At 39.6% G+C, this 16648-nt stretch overlaps 1 protein-coding gene across 2 annotated transcripts in view; it reads right to left on the minus strand.

Moving 5' to 3' along the window:
- The window catches only part of LOC128684693 (uncharacterized), an 83696-nt gene that overhangs the window by 43754 nt on the left and 23294 nt on the right, over nucleotides 1–16648 (minus strand). Inside the window, exon 1 of one of the 2 annotated variants that reach the window (XM_070100215.1) lies at nucleotides 1103–1271. The exons of the other annotated variant lie outside the window; for it this stretch is intronic. Within the exon in view, the coding sequence (XP_069956316.1) occupies nucleotides 1103–1178 (76 nt within the window). The 5' untranslated portion in view covers nucleotides 1179–1271. Of the gene's footprint in view, nucleotides 1–1102; nucleotides 1272–16648 lie in introns of those variants that run through there. 2 annotated transcript variants of the gene reach the window in all.

The raw sequence follows: 16648 nt of genomic DNA on the forward strand, positions 1-16648 counted from the left end.
ACGGGTCTTAATCTTGTGATGACCCGTCTCTGGCTCCCGAAGGAGAATCGGTTTTGCAGTGTTGCAGCATGTGGTGTTCAAGCACTGTTCTGGACAGTGGATCTGGTGCTTCTCGTGAGTTAGAACGCCCTCTGTAATCTTTGGGTTCCTTTCAGGAACACTGGCTCATACACATGCTCATGCTGGATACATATGCATATTCAGCGATATACTCATGCATATGCACTCGTACACATGCACGCATACTACCACTTAAGCAAACATACATACCCACAAGCATATACATACTTTACTGTGGACACGCCTAGTCTTACATTTTTTATTAGCGATGGGGAGGATATGACGTTATCACTGTTAACAGCTTGTCCAGGGTGTTGACTCCATGGTACACTTGGGTAACCACATGTAGTCCAGAGGTAGGTATTACGTTTGTTAGGGAACTGAACAGGTGTTTCCTGACGCGGGTCTTAGTCATATGATGACCCATAGCTGAAGCTTTTGGTCATCTGATCGAGGCCTTCAGCTGGCTTACCCGTCCACCCCTTTAAAAATTATGGTGATTTCATCATGTGTGTGTAATCCAATGTTACAATGTTATATATTTTGTAAATAATCTTTTATTGTAAATTCATAAAGTACTATTCAACCTTTTCCAATCTAATCATTATATTTTAGTGATACCTTGTAAACTGTATCTTAACTATTCTTTGAACTTCCGCTCATTGTGTTTATTACAGCCATATGCCTTTTTTTTAGCATTAAGCAGTCTTAGTTCTGGTCTAAGATGTGCCATATGGACCAAGTTGTGACGGATATGTAGGCTAGCTGGCCACCAACAGGAACAGTGTAGTTGACCCCCCAGGTTGGGTCGCGAGAGTAGGAAAACTCAAAGCAGGTCACAGGTAAAATATCAAGGGTAAATCACGTTTCTCTGTGTGACCCCTGCGGGTTTAGCCCTTACCTTTACATATAATAATGAATCCCAAGATACATATTTACTGCTAGGTATACAAGAGAAGCAGGTGTACATAGGAAGCAGATGTACAAGAGAGGAGATGTAGAAGTGTCAATGAAGTGCCCACAGAGGACTAGCACATCTCACCCTCAACACTGCTGAAGATCACAGCTGCCACAAACACTCTCAGAAGGCCACACAGGCTGCAGAAAGGCCATGGCATCTTGACACTCAGAGGTACACTAGCAATGACTCCTCTTCCTCCTGTATGGTTTCTGTCGGAGCGAGTGTTGAGTACAGTATGAAGTCACGGAGAGTAGACTGTACATTAATAGTCAGCGGCTACATCCACCTCACTTACACGAGAATGCTATCCACTCCGCGCAAGACATGAGCTGACATGGTTACTGCGCTGCTGGAGTTGACTCCTCAAGGTTGGTTCATCGATGCCGGTGAAGGGCTCTTGATCCAAGGAAATGAACCTGGCCTCCCCTCTTCCGATTATTTATCCATCGTATCTTAAATCAAACGACTTCGTTAGCAAGGTCACTGATCCACATGGAGGACCAGTTAGTTATTTATAAAACTACAACTAGGAAGGTCTCGGTCCAGGGGCGTATCTACTATGAAACTAATGAAGCTTAAGCTTCAGGGCCCCTAATCCAGGAGGGGCCCCAGAAGCCACTTTAGTCCAGATTGCATAATTAATTTTGTTGGGGTCTACTGTATGAGAAGGGGTCCCCATAACAGTTCAAGCTTCAGGGGCCCCAGAAACGTAGGTCTGCCACTGCCTCGGTCATAAGACCAAAAGCTCCAGTGGCGGGTCATCATATAATGAAGACCCGCATCAGGAAACATTTGTCCTGTTTCCTGACAACCTTTACCTAACCTAATCCTATTATCCAAACCAATCTTAATTTGAAAAAGGGGTGGACGGGTAAGCTAGCGGAAGGCCTCGGTCACATGACCAAAAGCTCCATTGGTGGGTCATCATATGACTAAGACCCGCGTCAGGAAGCACTTGTTCTGTTTCTTGACGAATCTTACCTACCCTAACAAACAGGAGTTTGGCAGACTTATCTCCACTGTTATCGACTAAGGAGTGACTCTTCTGGCAGGTCCATGTATTGGTCTCACACATGGATATCTCATGTACAGATACCTAGCACCCATCCGAGACTTGTTTATCACTGACAGTCCATCACCTTTTAATTGAGTGTCCCGTTTATGAGAATAGGATCATTCATTTCGACGCTCAGACGCCTTTAATCAACCTACTCTTGCTAACGGTACAGCCTTTACAGCTGATTTTCTGACTTTGGACGAAACTGCCTTATAGCGTCAACCCAGACTACCTCCCACTGGCACTCTCTCCGCATACACAAAGCTTCCACTAGCCGCTGAATGACCCATCAGGGTTTGACACTTTTTTTATATAGTCGAATTAAAATAGATACATGCTTTCTCGGACCCAGGTCCAGGATGAAACTCACCATTTTATCCTGGGTGATTTGTAGTCTTTCTTTTTTTTTTTTTTTAGGCAGAGTATCATGAAGAGTAAGAGTAATCTATCTGGTACTGCAAAAGAGTTAAGAGTCCTGCGAGCCTCAGTAGGTAGACATCGTGCCTGTCTGTAGAGGAACTTTAGTCTAACGTTCGCTTTCTTTGCTACACTGATCCCTATTAATATAAACTTTACTAAACCAGGTGAACCGCACATCCAGCCTGTAGACACTGCCAGCAAACTTAATGTCTTCTCCTCTACTACAGGATCAAAACTAGTAAGCAAAATCCCACCCTCAGGCGAAAGACTATCATACTGGAAATTACCCAAATACTCTATACTTAGCTCCAATTAATCCTACTTAAGTCTAACTGATCATAAAGTCATTTAAAAACAAGACAGGAAACCTAAATATTTTGCCAACACTCATGTACAAAAAAAAGCAGCTCATGTCCTGTCGCCCATTATTGCAAATGTTTAACAAATCATTAGAATCTTCAACTTTCCCATCCATACATCAACACATCAAGGTTTACCCCGATCCTCAAAGGAGGCGATCCAAATGAACTAAATAACTATAGTCCTATATCAAACTTTCCCTTACTTTCTAAAATCTTCGAGAAAATAATACACAGTTTACTCCTACCTATCTCACAACATACTTAACCCCTGCCAGTTTGAGTTTAGGCCGAAAGAAAGTACGAATGATCCAATTATACAAATGTTTAACTGCTTTATGCAGCGCTTGAAAAAAAAAAAAATGAGCATGCTCCGGGACTCTTCACAGACCTCAGGAAAGCATTCTATCTAGTGGACCACATTATCTTGCACGCTGAACTAAAACATTACGGGGTCAGAGGACATAACCTTGCATACCTAAAATCTTATCACAAACGGTGTAACCTCGTCCACTCAGCCTACAGCCGTACGAGTGCCCCTTGATCCTCTGCTCTTTCGTATTTTCAGTAATGATCTCCCCTACGCATCTCATCTCCTTAAACCAGTTCTATTCGCAGTTGATATTACTTATGTCTTCTTCCACTCAAACCCAACTATACTTAGTGACAATGATAACGACGAGCTACTAAAAATATCTACGTGGATGACGACCAACAAACTCACTCTCGATATAGAGAAAACATTGTACTGTACATGCTGTTTGGAAACAGAGCTTTAAATATCCAACTTAACATAATAATCAATGGTTCCCCCATTACAATACATACTGAGGACCTTGACTACAACCTTAAATTTCATACTCACATCCAACATATAGCCAAGAAGGTATTTGTGTTTGGGGGATGTACAACTAATTACCTTAAACCATTAATAACCCAACAAAAAGCTGATGTACGGATTATCACCCATTCCTGCGCCAGACAACACACCCCTCCACTCTTCAAGAGTTAGAATTTGCTTAATATACAAAATATGCACTCATATTACTGTGCCTATTATATATAGGAAACATTAAACTCCAATGTAAAACCTCCCCTCAAAATGCTCCTTGATAGCTACAACAGAACACACAGGCACAACAATGGGACAAAACAATCTTCGACATAACTCGTGTCTGTCTCATGCAAAAATGCAATTCAAATTCAAGTTTATTCTCTATAAGGGTTACAATGTGGGGTTTACAGGTTTTGGGTATTGTGTGGTTTACATGTTATAAAATACTAATTACAGAGGGGGCCACTAGGACACCTAGCCTGGCTAGGCATTTCGAGCAAACTTAGATTAATTCTTAACATTAAATCCTTACAGATTATGGTATTAAGGCTAAGTGACTACATCATAATTTGTGAGTTTAGCAATGTGAATGCTTTTGTTTTGGCACAATACAAAGTGTCTATATTGGAGTATCATAGGCAAACTTATGACTAGTTAGGATTTATTATTTTAAGATTAAGATTAGTATTTCTGGGTTTATAGTCAGTGGGTGAGTGTAATTGTGAACCACCAGGTGGTTATCATGTAGTTAGTTGTCGGGGGGTATCAGGGAGATAAGATGTTTTCTAACTGTAGTTTTGAAAGTGATGAATGTGTCTGCAGTTCTAGAGTTTTCAGGTAGGGTGTTCCAGATTTTAGGTCCTTTGAAATACATTGAATTTTTGTAAAGGTTTAGTCGAACACGGGGAATGTCAATGCACATAAAGGTCCCCAAGATCTGGAATTCATTGCCCGAACTAGCAAAAGGTCCCTTGTCTGCCAATCAGTTTAGAGCTATAATTAAAAATAACTTCATCTCCATATCGTAACTACACCAACACTGATATATCAAACAAAATTAAGTACTTCCTGTTTCTTCACCATTTCTAACAATCTTCCCATAGCCTGAAATCACAGAGCCCGTCTGAAATTACTTAATAAATTCCAATTAACTTAAGCTCACTATATCAGTTAACAGTTTTAATACACACTGTTGTAAATTGTACTACTTGTAATATTTTTGCTACCTCTCTTTTTTTTGGTAAAAATGCATAATTAAAATTTACCACTAATAACCTGTCTAGTCGTCAGCAGTACTTCGGAAAACATTAGGACTGTCTGCCCGAAATGCTCATTCATGCTAGTGGCTTTGTGCTTAACAATATTTTATTACATGTAAACTACGATTTGTATACTACACAAAGAAATAAAATATGTTTGTTTTTTATACAGCTCACAAACTTTAGACGAATACTGACCGTAGGTAATGAGCAGGGACAAATCAGACATTTTCAGATATGTATATAAAAAAAAGTCGGTGGAGAACTAAGATCCATAAAAGACATGTCAATGGAAAACTGAAGGTATGGCAACTGTATATTAAGATAAACCCAAATGGTGCTTAACCTAACAGAGGGACTTGGTAATCATCCGCAGTGCTTATCTTGTTATTATTATTATTATAATCAAAAAGAAGCGCTAAGCCACAAGGGCTATACAGCAGTGCTTATCTTGTATATGTGGCTGGCGTAAACTGCAAGAAATTACGATATACATAATTTACCCTACCATTGGCTGGTGCTAACCAGATACAACGTGTATTTCTTTACGTGTTGTTGCAAATACTAAGACTATAATTACGTTAGTTTCTCACGCTCCTGCAGCATTCAACACTACGCTACAACCTACAATAAGCTCAGAACATATTGGGGAAGCATTTGTAGTTAGTCACGCGAGGTACTTAGTCTCAAGGAACCTAACAAATGACGTTGATATGTGTGTGTTTTGTTATTAAAAAGAATTTTCCAACAATTTTTTATAGGGTTGGACCATAACATTAAGCCAGCGGAAGGCACTGGTCAGATGGCCAAAATCTCCAGCGGGTTATTATATGACATCTAGGACCCGTAAGAGGGTCCTGTTTCCCAACTAATCTTATCGAACCTATATTATTTTAAGACCCGTGTCAGGAGACACTTGTCTCCTGACCAATATTATAACAACAATGAAGGTTTTCTGACGCCCATTCGTAACGATTTATATCCCTTGGGAGGTACTCTTTATCCTAGGAATTGGATCCTACTTTTTATTTAGATCGAACCTGATTGTCTCTCATTTCAACATTCGCTGTATGACCTGTACAGTTTAGCAAAATTCCCATGAATGTAATAACCAGATGTATTTTGGTTGCTGCGCGATCCGAGAAAGGGATCCCTGTATCTCAAAAGCTTTGCCTCTTCTACCTCAATACACACAAAATGAATAGTACATAGTCATAAAATTCTAATGCAGCAAAATATAAAAATGTGTATGCGTGTGCATATGTATGAGTGTACGTGTGTACATTTGCGTATGTATAAAATCTGTAGTCACCTACATGGTTGCAGAGGTCAAGTCTCGGCTCCTGGCCCCGCCTCTCAACTTGCGGCTTACCAGATTCACTCCCTCGTATTCTCATGTGCTCTATCGTGCCTGCTTATAAAACTATGTATGGAGTTTGCCGCCACCAGGTTATTCCACTTCCCGAATGGAAGTTTATGGAACGCTACTATTCCTTTGGCGTGCACTGAAGTAAAGAGGGCTGGCCTATGTGATACGGGGATACCTTTCTTAAACCGTGCAGCCATCAAAACACACCTAGTTATATAATGACTGTGTTGCATAAGCAAAGAATTTAGTGAAGCATTAATCAGAATATTGAATAAGGTTGTGGAAAATACTGTATATATTTTCCAGAAATACAGTAGTTATATGTAAATAGATGGCCATACTGTATTTAATAAAATTTGTTATCAAAAACGGGAAGCTGCGCCTGCGCAGAAGGACAGTCGCCATTGTTATTTTGAATTGGATACAACGTTAGTGTAATGGGAAGGAATTATTCGTGCTCTAGAGGTTAAAATTGGGCTGACACCTCTCAAATAGGAGGCGAAATTGTTGGACGTGCATTCCTGCATAATTTGAGTATCAGGCGACAGGACAGGACAACTCCAGGAACCTCAGATAAGCTGTCTAATTTATGTTTAAATTCTGGCCAGTAAATTTTTCATAAATATAGGCAAAAGGGGGGGTCCTGTACATGACACAATAAGTCAAATTGGTGAGTGATATTAAGATATATTTTCCTTCTGTTATGTATATGTGTATATATATAATCCTTTATTAATTTAATATACAGTCCACAAACTTACATATTTACCAGAATTCCTGGTGATGTATATTTCATTTATAATTAATAGGTCCAGAGCAACTTGTGGATATGACAGTGGTAGGTATCGAAGGGGAACATTTTTTGCGACCTAGGTGTCCCAAATTCCTACTTGTCTAACTGATAAATAATAATTATCTTTGTTCATTTACTGTTATGTACATAATGATACATTCAGATAAATGCAATTTTCCACAAAGGTGGAGCCGAGGACACCTTCCTATCTGCAGGGAAGCCTAGTTCAATATTTCGTTTCTCTTCATTGCCTCTGGAATAATAATAATAATTTTATTTCTACAGTGCATGATACAATGATACCGACCAAGCTGACATCACTGGCATACTGTGTAGATAAACCCTGCTTATGCAGAGCACTTCAAGCAACCTAAGTTAACCTTGTCCCCCAGGATGCGACCCACAAAAGTTAGCTGGGTGAACAAGAGCAGCAAGTGTAAGCAAATATGTTCAATGTTTCACTCGAGCCGGGGATCAATCCCGGACCCTCAGTGTGTAGAAAGAATAAAAGAATAAATAATAAAGATTTTATTTCTTTGTCACGGTTACAATGTATAATTACAATTTTGGTTTAAGTACAAAGAAAGCCAATATCATGTCGGGGCATTTCGGGCTGAGGATGCTAATAAGAAAGTAAGACCTTGTTTGAGAAGTGGCCTTTGAGGGGCGAATACTACGTTAGCACATGAACTTTTTTATTTTTCGTTCGATTTCTTTCATTTTTTTTGTACGTAAAGAAGCACCTTTCAATAGTAATGTGACCAAGTTTCAATAAGATAGCTCAAAAAACAACTGAGAAAAAAATTATTTACTAATAATCATACATATTGAACAGTATTTTCGTAATGGGACTTGGAGAAGCTGTGTTGGCATTATCTACGCATAAAACAATGCTAAACTGTATTGATAACAATTGCCAAAACTGTAATTTATCCTTTCTTCATTCTTAAAAAAAATAGTTTGTATGGTTTTGACATTCATCCAAATATCTGACTTTTGCCCTCACAAAAATCAAAAACAAATTATGATATTTCAAAAAGGCAACTGTTTGTTTGTAAAACAATCATTCCTTTATGTTCTCTGTGAATTTCATTGCATTCCTGCTATTATTAACGAAAATACAGCCATATATATGTGAATAACCTACTTCCGAGATAATCCACGAAACAGCCGGACCACCGATTTTTTTTTTCGAGAAAATAGCATTTTTCTCAGCATTACTAGTGTATATCATAGTTACCCATGTTCGTTTTCTTTAATATAAGGACCTGGAGGTGAAAGAAGGAGAATGGAAGCCCATTCCTGACGATGGGAGTCTTTTATTCCCGAGGGAGCCCTCTGGGAATATGCCATATATTATTCATTCTGGAGTATTTACCATATTTCTTTGTTATTTATATTGTTTATTATGTCATACTAGATCAATTGTGATAGATAAATAAGCCGTAGAAGCTATAATAGCGTTATATTGAAGCATATTCCCCGGCCACACCGAGACTGGAATTTTCCATGACGTCAGCAAAATGGTGCCAGAAGGTTCCTGGTTGGCTGTAAGTCTACGTATAAGTCCCACCCACTGTATTATGATGCCAAATCGTCAATTATTATCTTAGAAAGAATAATACAATAAATACACGAAAAAAAAACGAAAAAAAAAAATGAAAATTGACGACAGGTTAGCACACCTGCCGCGGGTGGTGACGTCACCCTAGGTGTTTTAAATGACCATAATTCCTTGTAGGAATGTCGTAGAACAATGATTCTGGTACCATTATGTTGCCAGAGAGTTAAGCTATTTTTCTATAAGATTAACTCAATTTGTGAATTTTTCGACAAAATTTTTCGTTCGCGCTGAGGTAGAGTGTACTTCCCCCTTGAAAGTCCTTGCGCAAATAACCACGGAGAGATAATGAGCTACGAACATTTTGTTGACTGGGTTTAGGAATGGAAATAAAATTGCTGGAGCTTCCTAGTTACATCGTCCATACAGTACAGCTCATATAGAGGATTTATATGCAAGTGACAGGGCAGTCAGTGTGTCGTATTTGATACCATACTCACCAGGCAGTGTGGATGCAAATTCTCAAAAGCATTTTTATAGTGGATCAGAAGAAGATAAAGTATGTAACATCACAGTCACTAGTGAAATGGTTGTGAAGCAGATAGATCGACTGAAGCAAAATAAGTCACCGGTCCTGATGAGGTTTTTTCAAGGGTTCTTAAGGAATGTAAAATGGAAGTCTGTGAACCATTAACTAATATTTTTAATTTATCTCTTCAAACAGGTGTAGTGTCTGAAAGTTAAGACACATGTGCAACATCTGGATATCTTTATTGTAGACGTTTCGCCAACCAGTGGCTTTATCAATACAGATTCTAGGACATAATAGGAAGACAGTAGAACTATATACAAAAGATGAGGTAATCAGTCCCTCGGCCTTAGTGTTCACGATGCTGTGAACACTAACTCCAAGGCCGAGGGACTGATTACCTCATCTTTTGTATATAGTTCTACTGTCTTCCTATTATGTCCTAGAATCTGTATTGATAAAGCCACTGGTTGGCGAAACGTCTACAATAAAGATATCCAGATGTTGCACATGTGTCTTAACTTTCATATTGTCGGTATTTTATACCTTTCTTGCACAAGGTGTAGTGTCTGATATGTGGAAGATGGCTAATGTAATTCCTATTTTTAAAACAGGGGACAAGTCGTTACCGTCAAATTACCGCCCAATAAGCCTGACCTCAATTGTAGGCAAATTACTAGAGTCAATTATAGCTGAGATTATAAGAAGCCATCTCGATAAGCATATCTTGATTAATGATACTCAGCATGGATTCACAAGAGGCCGGTCTTGTCTAACTAATTTATTAACTTTCTTCAGTAAAGCTTTTGAGGCTGTTGACCAAGATAAAGAATTTGATATTATTTACTTAGATTTTAGTAAGGCATTTGATAGAGTTCCGCACCAAAGACTGTTGAAGAAAGTAGCAGCTCATGGCATTGGGGGAAGAGTGCTCTCGTGGATCGAATCATGGCTCACAGACAGGAAGCAGAGTGTCCATAAATGGGGTTAAATCAGTGTGGGGATCTGTAACAAGTGGCGTTCCACAGGGATCAGTCTTGGGCCCGTTGTTGTTTATAATATATATCAATGATCTTGATGAAGGAATTACTAGTGATATGAGCAAATTCGCCGATGACACGAAGATAGGTAGGATAGAACATTAAAATGGTATAAAATACCGACAGGTTGTTAGGTAAGACACATATGCAACAGTTAGGTATCTTTATTATGAAACGTTTCGCCTACACAGTAGGCTTCTTCAGTCAAGTACAGAAAAGTTGATAGAAGCAGAAGATACTTGAAGACGATGTAATCAGTCCATCACCCTTAAAGTTTTGAGGTGGTCAGTCCCTCAGTCTGGAGAAGAGCATTGTTCCATAGTATGAAACAATATTGTTTCATACTATGGAACAATGCTCTTCTCCAGACTGAGGGACTGACCACCTCAAAACTTTAAGGGTGATGGACTGATTACATCGTCTTCAAGTATCTTCTGCTTCTATCAACTTTTCTGTACTTGACTGAAGAAGCCTACTGTGTAGGCGAAACGTTTCATAATAAAGATACCTAACTGTTGCATATGTGTCTTACCTAACAACATAGGTAGGATAATTGATTCAAACGTAGATGTTAGGGAACTTCAGGAGGATTTAGACAAACTCTACTCTTGGTCAGAAAAGTGGCAGATGCAGTTCAATGTAGATAAATGCAAGGTTCTGAAGCTCGGGAGTGTCCATAACCCTAGCACTTATAAGTTAAATAATGTAGAACTTGGTTTAGAAAGACACGTAAGCAAACACTATAACATATTTATTAGAAAACGTTTCGGTCCTGGGACCGTGATCAAGGTCCCAGGACCGAAACGTTTTCTAATAAATATGTTATAGTGTTTGCTTACGTGTCTTTCTAAACCAACTTGTCGGTATTTATTACCAAGGTTTATACCAACAATGTAGAACTTAGCCATACAGATTGCGAAAAGGACTTGGGGGTTATGGTAAGCAGCAACCTTAAACCAAGACAGCAATGCCTAAGCGTACGTAATAAGGCAAATAGATTACTGGGATTTATATCAAGAAGTGTAAGCAACAGAAGTCCAGAGGTCATACTGCAGCTTTATACATCATTAGTAAGGCCTCACTTAGATTATGCAGCTCAATTCTGGTCTCCATATTACAGAAAGGACATAAATTCGTTAGAAAACATTCAGCGTAGGATGACTAAATTAATACATAGCATTAGAAATCTTCCTTATGAAGAAAGATTGAAGACTCTTAAGTTACATTCACGTGTTAGACGAAGAATGAGGGGAGACCTGATCGAAGTGTATAAGTGGAAGATAGGTATTAATAAAGGGGATATTAACAAGGTCTTGAGGATATCTCTCCAAGAGAGAACCCGCAGTAATGGATTTAAATTAGATAAGTTTAGATTTAGAAAGGACATAGGAAAGTATTGGTTTGGAAATAGGGTAGTTGATGAGTGGAACAGTCTACCTAGTTGGGTTATTGAGGCTAGGACTTTGGGTAGTTTCACATTTAGGTTGGATAAGTACATGAGTGGGAGGGGTTGGATTTGAGTGGGACTTGCACATCGGAGCTTGTTTCTTGGGTGGCATTGAAAATTGGGTTGGTCAAATGTTTGTTAGTGGGATGAATTGTAAAGGACCTGCCTAGTATGGGCCAACAGGCCTGCTGCAGTGTTCCTCCTTTCTTATGTTCTTATGTTCTTATGTCTTCAATCTTTCTTGATAGGGAAGATTTTTAATGCTATGTATTAATTTAGTCATCCTACGCTGAATGTTTTCTAACGACTTTATGTCCATTCTGTAATATGGAGACCAGAATGGAGCTGCATAATCTAGGTGAGGCCTTATTAATGATGTATAAAGCTGCAGTATGACCTCTGGACTTCTGTTGCTTACACTTCTTGATATAAATCCCAGTATTCTATTTGCCTTATTACGTACGCTTAGGCATTGCTGTCTTGGTTTAAGGTTGCTGCTTACCATAACCCCCAAGTCCTTTTCGCAATCTGTATGGCTAAGTTCTACATTATTTAACTTATAAGTGCTAGGGTTATGGACACTCCCGAGCTTCAGAACCTTGCATTTATCTACATTGAACTGCATCTGCCACTTTTCTGACCAAGAGTAGAGTTTGTCTAAATCCTCCTGAAGTTCCCTAACATCTACGTTTGAATCAATTATCCTACCTATCTTCGTGTCATCGGCGAATTTGCTCATATCACTAGTAATTCCTTCATCAAGATCATTGATATATATTATAAACAACAACGGGCCCAAGACTGATCCCTGTGGAACGCCACTTGTTACTGATCCCCACTCGGATTTAACCCCATTTATGGACACTCTCTGCTTCCTGTCTGTGAGCCATGATTCGATCCACGAGAGCACCCTTCCCCCAATGCCATGAGCTGCTACTTTCTTCAACAGTCTTTGGTGCGGAACTCTATCAAATGCCTTACTAAAATCTAAGTAAATAATATCAAATTCTTTATCGTGGTCAACAGCCTCAAAAGCTTTACTGAAGAAAGTTAATAAATTAGTTAGACAAGACCGGCCTCTTGTGAATCCATGCTGAGTATCATTAATCAAGCTATGCTTATCGAGATGGCTTCTTATAATTTGAGCTATAATTGACTCTAGTAATTTGCCTACAATTGAGGTCAGGGTTATTGGGCGGTAATTTGACGGTAACGACTTGTCCCCTGTTTTAAAAATAGGAATTACATTAGCCATCTTCCACATATCAGACACTACACCTGTTTGAAGAGATAAATTAAAAATATTAGTTAATGGTTCACAGACTTCCATTTTGCATTCCTTTAGAACCCTTGAAAAAACCTCATCAGGACCCGGTGACTTATTTTGCTTCAGTCGGTCTATCTGCTTCACAACCATTTCACTAGTGACTGTGATGTTACATAATTTATCTTCTTCTGATCCACTATAAAAATTAATTACCGGAATATTATTAGTGTCTTCCTGTGTAAAAACCGAGAGAAAATAATTATTTAAAATGGAGCACATTTCATTCTCTTTGTCAGTAAGGTGCCCATAGTTATTTTTAAGGGGACCTATCTTATCTCTGACTTTTGTTCTATAGACCTGGAAAAAACTTTTTGGGTTAGTTTTAGAATCCCTAGCAACTTTAATTTCATAGTCCCTTTTAGCTTTTCTTATCCCCTTTTTAATGTCCCTCTTAATGTCAATATACCGATTCATAAGATGACCCTCGCCTCTTTTGATACGCCTATAAATTCCTTTCTTATGCCCTAGTAGATATTTCAGCCTATTATTCATCCATTTTGGGTCATTTCTATTTGATCTAATTTCCTTATAAGGGATAAACGTTCTTTGAGCAGCATGTATTGTGTTCAGAAAACTGTCATATTGATAGCTCTCTTCGTTACCCCAGTCAACAGATAAGTGTTCTCTAAGCCCATCGTAATCTGCTAAGCGAAAATCTGGGACTGTTACTGAGTTATCCCTACTATCATACTTCCATTCAATTCTAAATGTAATTGATTTGTGGTCGCTAGCACCCAGTTCCTCTGAAACTTCTAAATTATTAACAAGGGATTCATTGTTTGCCAGAACTAAGTCAAGCAGGTTATTACCCCTTGTAGGTTCTGTCACAAACTGCTTCAAAAAACAATCCTGAACTACTTCTAAGAAGTCGTATGATTCTAAATTCCCAGTCAAGAAATTCCAATCCCCTAGAATTACTACATTATCGTGCCTTGTGGCCCTAACAATTTCCTCCCACAGTAGTCTCCCCTGGTCCCTATATAAATTTGGGGGATGGTATATCACACCTAAAATTAATTTTTCATGCCCCTCTGAAAATTCTATCCAAACAGACTCTGTATGTGTTACTTCAGACTTAATACCCGTTTTTATGCAACAGTTCAAGCGATCTCGGACATACAATGCCACCCCACCCTCCTTCCCGATACTTCAATCTACTTGGAACAATTTAAAACCCTGAATGTGACATTCTGCAGGCATGTCCCGACTTTTTGAATTAAACCACGTCTCAGTAATGGCAAATACATCTATATTACCTGCACTAGCAACTAGTCTCAACTCGTCCATCTTATTCCTAGCACTGCGACTATTTGTGTAATAAATATTTAAAGACCCTCCTCTCTCTTTACCCTTCCTGCTCCTTTCTGTTATTCCACTAAACCTATTACTGTCCTTGTCAATTAGTGCCACTGGCTTTCCAATATCCACCTCGTTTTGCCTATTACTAGTTCTCCTAGTACTCATATTACTACCCTGCGACTTCACAGTTTTCCTGCCAAAACCCATACCACTAACTATTCCTAGTTTAAAGACCTAACAGCTCCCTCCACTGCGTTGGCCAGTGCTCCCACCCCACACCTAGATAAGTGAACCCCATCCCTGGCATACATGTCATTTCTGCCATAGAAGAGGTCCCAGTTGTCAATGAATGTTACCGCATTTTCCTTACAGTATTTGTCCAGCCAGCAATTGACACCAATTGCTCTGGACAACCATTCATTTCCAACTCCTCTCCTTGGCAAAATGCCACATATGACAGGTTTCCCACCCTTCCTCCTAATTATCTCTATTGCTGACCTATACCTGCTAATCAGGTCCTCACTCCTACGTCTGCCAACATCGTTGCCTCCAGCACTGAGACAGATAATAGGATTGCTCCCATTACCTCTCATGATGTCATCCAGACGGCTAACAATATCCTTCATCCCAGCCCCAGGAAAACACACTCTCTGTCTCCTACTCCTATCCTTCAAGCAGAATGCCCTATCCATGTACCTAATCTGGCTATCCCCAACAACAACAATGTTTTTACCTCCCTTGGCGTCGTCTGTCGTGATGCTCCGAGTAGTCGACTCACATTCGCCAGGTAGCATTACACCACTTGTAGAATTCGTCAAGACGTTCTCGATGGTCTTCGTTGGGGTTTCTAGGGATGTCTTACTCACGTCTGCCAATGCTTCTTTGGTGCTTGTTGTGGCATTCCCAGTAGAACACTCACATTCGTCAGGTAGCACCGAGAATGGGTTGGAAGTTTCCACGGTAGTCTTCTGGTTTCTCGTTGTTTCTGCCTCTCCAACCGTTTTCTTGATCTTCAGCTTGGTTCCATGTTGCCCGGCCACTGACCAAGCTCCCCTCTTAACCTGGGGACTCACAACAGAAGGATTACTACGAATCCTCTTGTTCTCCTCCGTTAATCGCCGTATCTCCATCTTAGCAACTCGGAGCTCTTCTCTCAGCTGCTGGTAAAGTTGCTCAAGAGAGGGCATCCTGGTTCAGATTCACAGAGAGCACACAAACAGGTCTTCACAGAGCTAAGTACACGTCACCACTGAACTAAGTACACGTCACCACTGACTAAGTACACGTCACCACTGACTAAGTACACGTCACCACTGACTAAGTACACGTCTCACACCAAAATCTTTGAAAGGGTTCTAGGAAGCAAGTAGGGGCATCATGGGTTTAGAGCAGGTTGCTCCTGCCTCTCAACTACTGGACCACTATGACATGGTCTTAGACGCACTGGAGGACAAACAAAATGCAGATGTAGTATACACAAACTGCGACAGCCTTCGACAAGTGCGATCATGGTTTAATAGTACACAAAATGCGTGATAAAGGAATAACAGGAAAAGTGGGCAGATAAATCTATAACTTCCTAACAAATAGAACAGAGTACTAGTCAATATAATGAAGTCAGATGTGGCTAATGACAAGCTTCCATCCTTTTCCTCATCCTCATATCTGGCATAGACAGAGAGGTAAGCCATAACACCGTGTCCTCTGCTGATACTAGAATTTGCATGACAGTGCCATCCATCGAGGACACAGTTAATATCCACTAGGAGATTTGCAAAGTCTTTAAATGGGCTTCAGAAAACAATATGAAGTTCAGTGAAAACAAATTTCAATTACTCCACTATGGAAAACTTGAGATAAAAATGGGATCGGTGTATAAAACAAATTCCAACCACACAACAGAGCGAAAAACTAATGTGAAAGACTTGGGAGTGATACTGTCAGAGAATCTCACTTTCAAAGATCATAACAATTTATCTACCACATCTACTAGGAAAATGAGAGGATAAATAATGAGAACCTTCAAAATTAGGAATGCCAAGCCAATGATGATTCTCTTCAAATTGCGTGTTCTCTCTAAGCTGGAATATTGTTGTACTCTAATGACCCCTTTCGAGGCAGGCAAAATTACAGACCTGAAGAATATACAATGAACCTTCACTGTAAGGCTGGAGGTGATGTCCTGGTAGTCAGTAAATGTGGAGCTGATAGTGCTGTCTTGGTAGACAGTAATGGTGAAGCTGGAGGTGCTGTTCTGGGAGACAGTAATGGTGAAGCCGGAGGTGCTGTCCTGGGAGACAGTAATGGTGAAGCTGGAGATTTTGTCCAAGTA

This window comes from Cherax quadricarinatus, chromosome 5 (genome assembly GCF_038502225.1).
Source record: "Cherax quadricarinatus isolate ZL_2023a chromosome 5, ASM3850222v1, whole genome shotgun sequence".
Lineage (NCBI taxonomy): Eukaryota > Metazoa > Arthropoda > Malacostraca > Decapoda > Parastacidae > Cherax > Cherax quadricarinatus.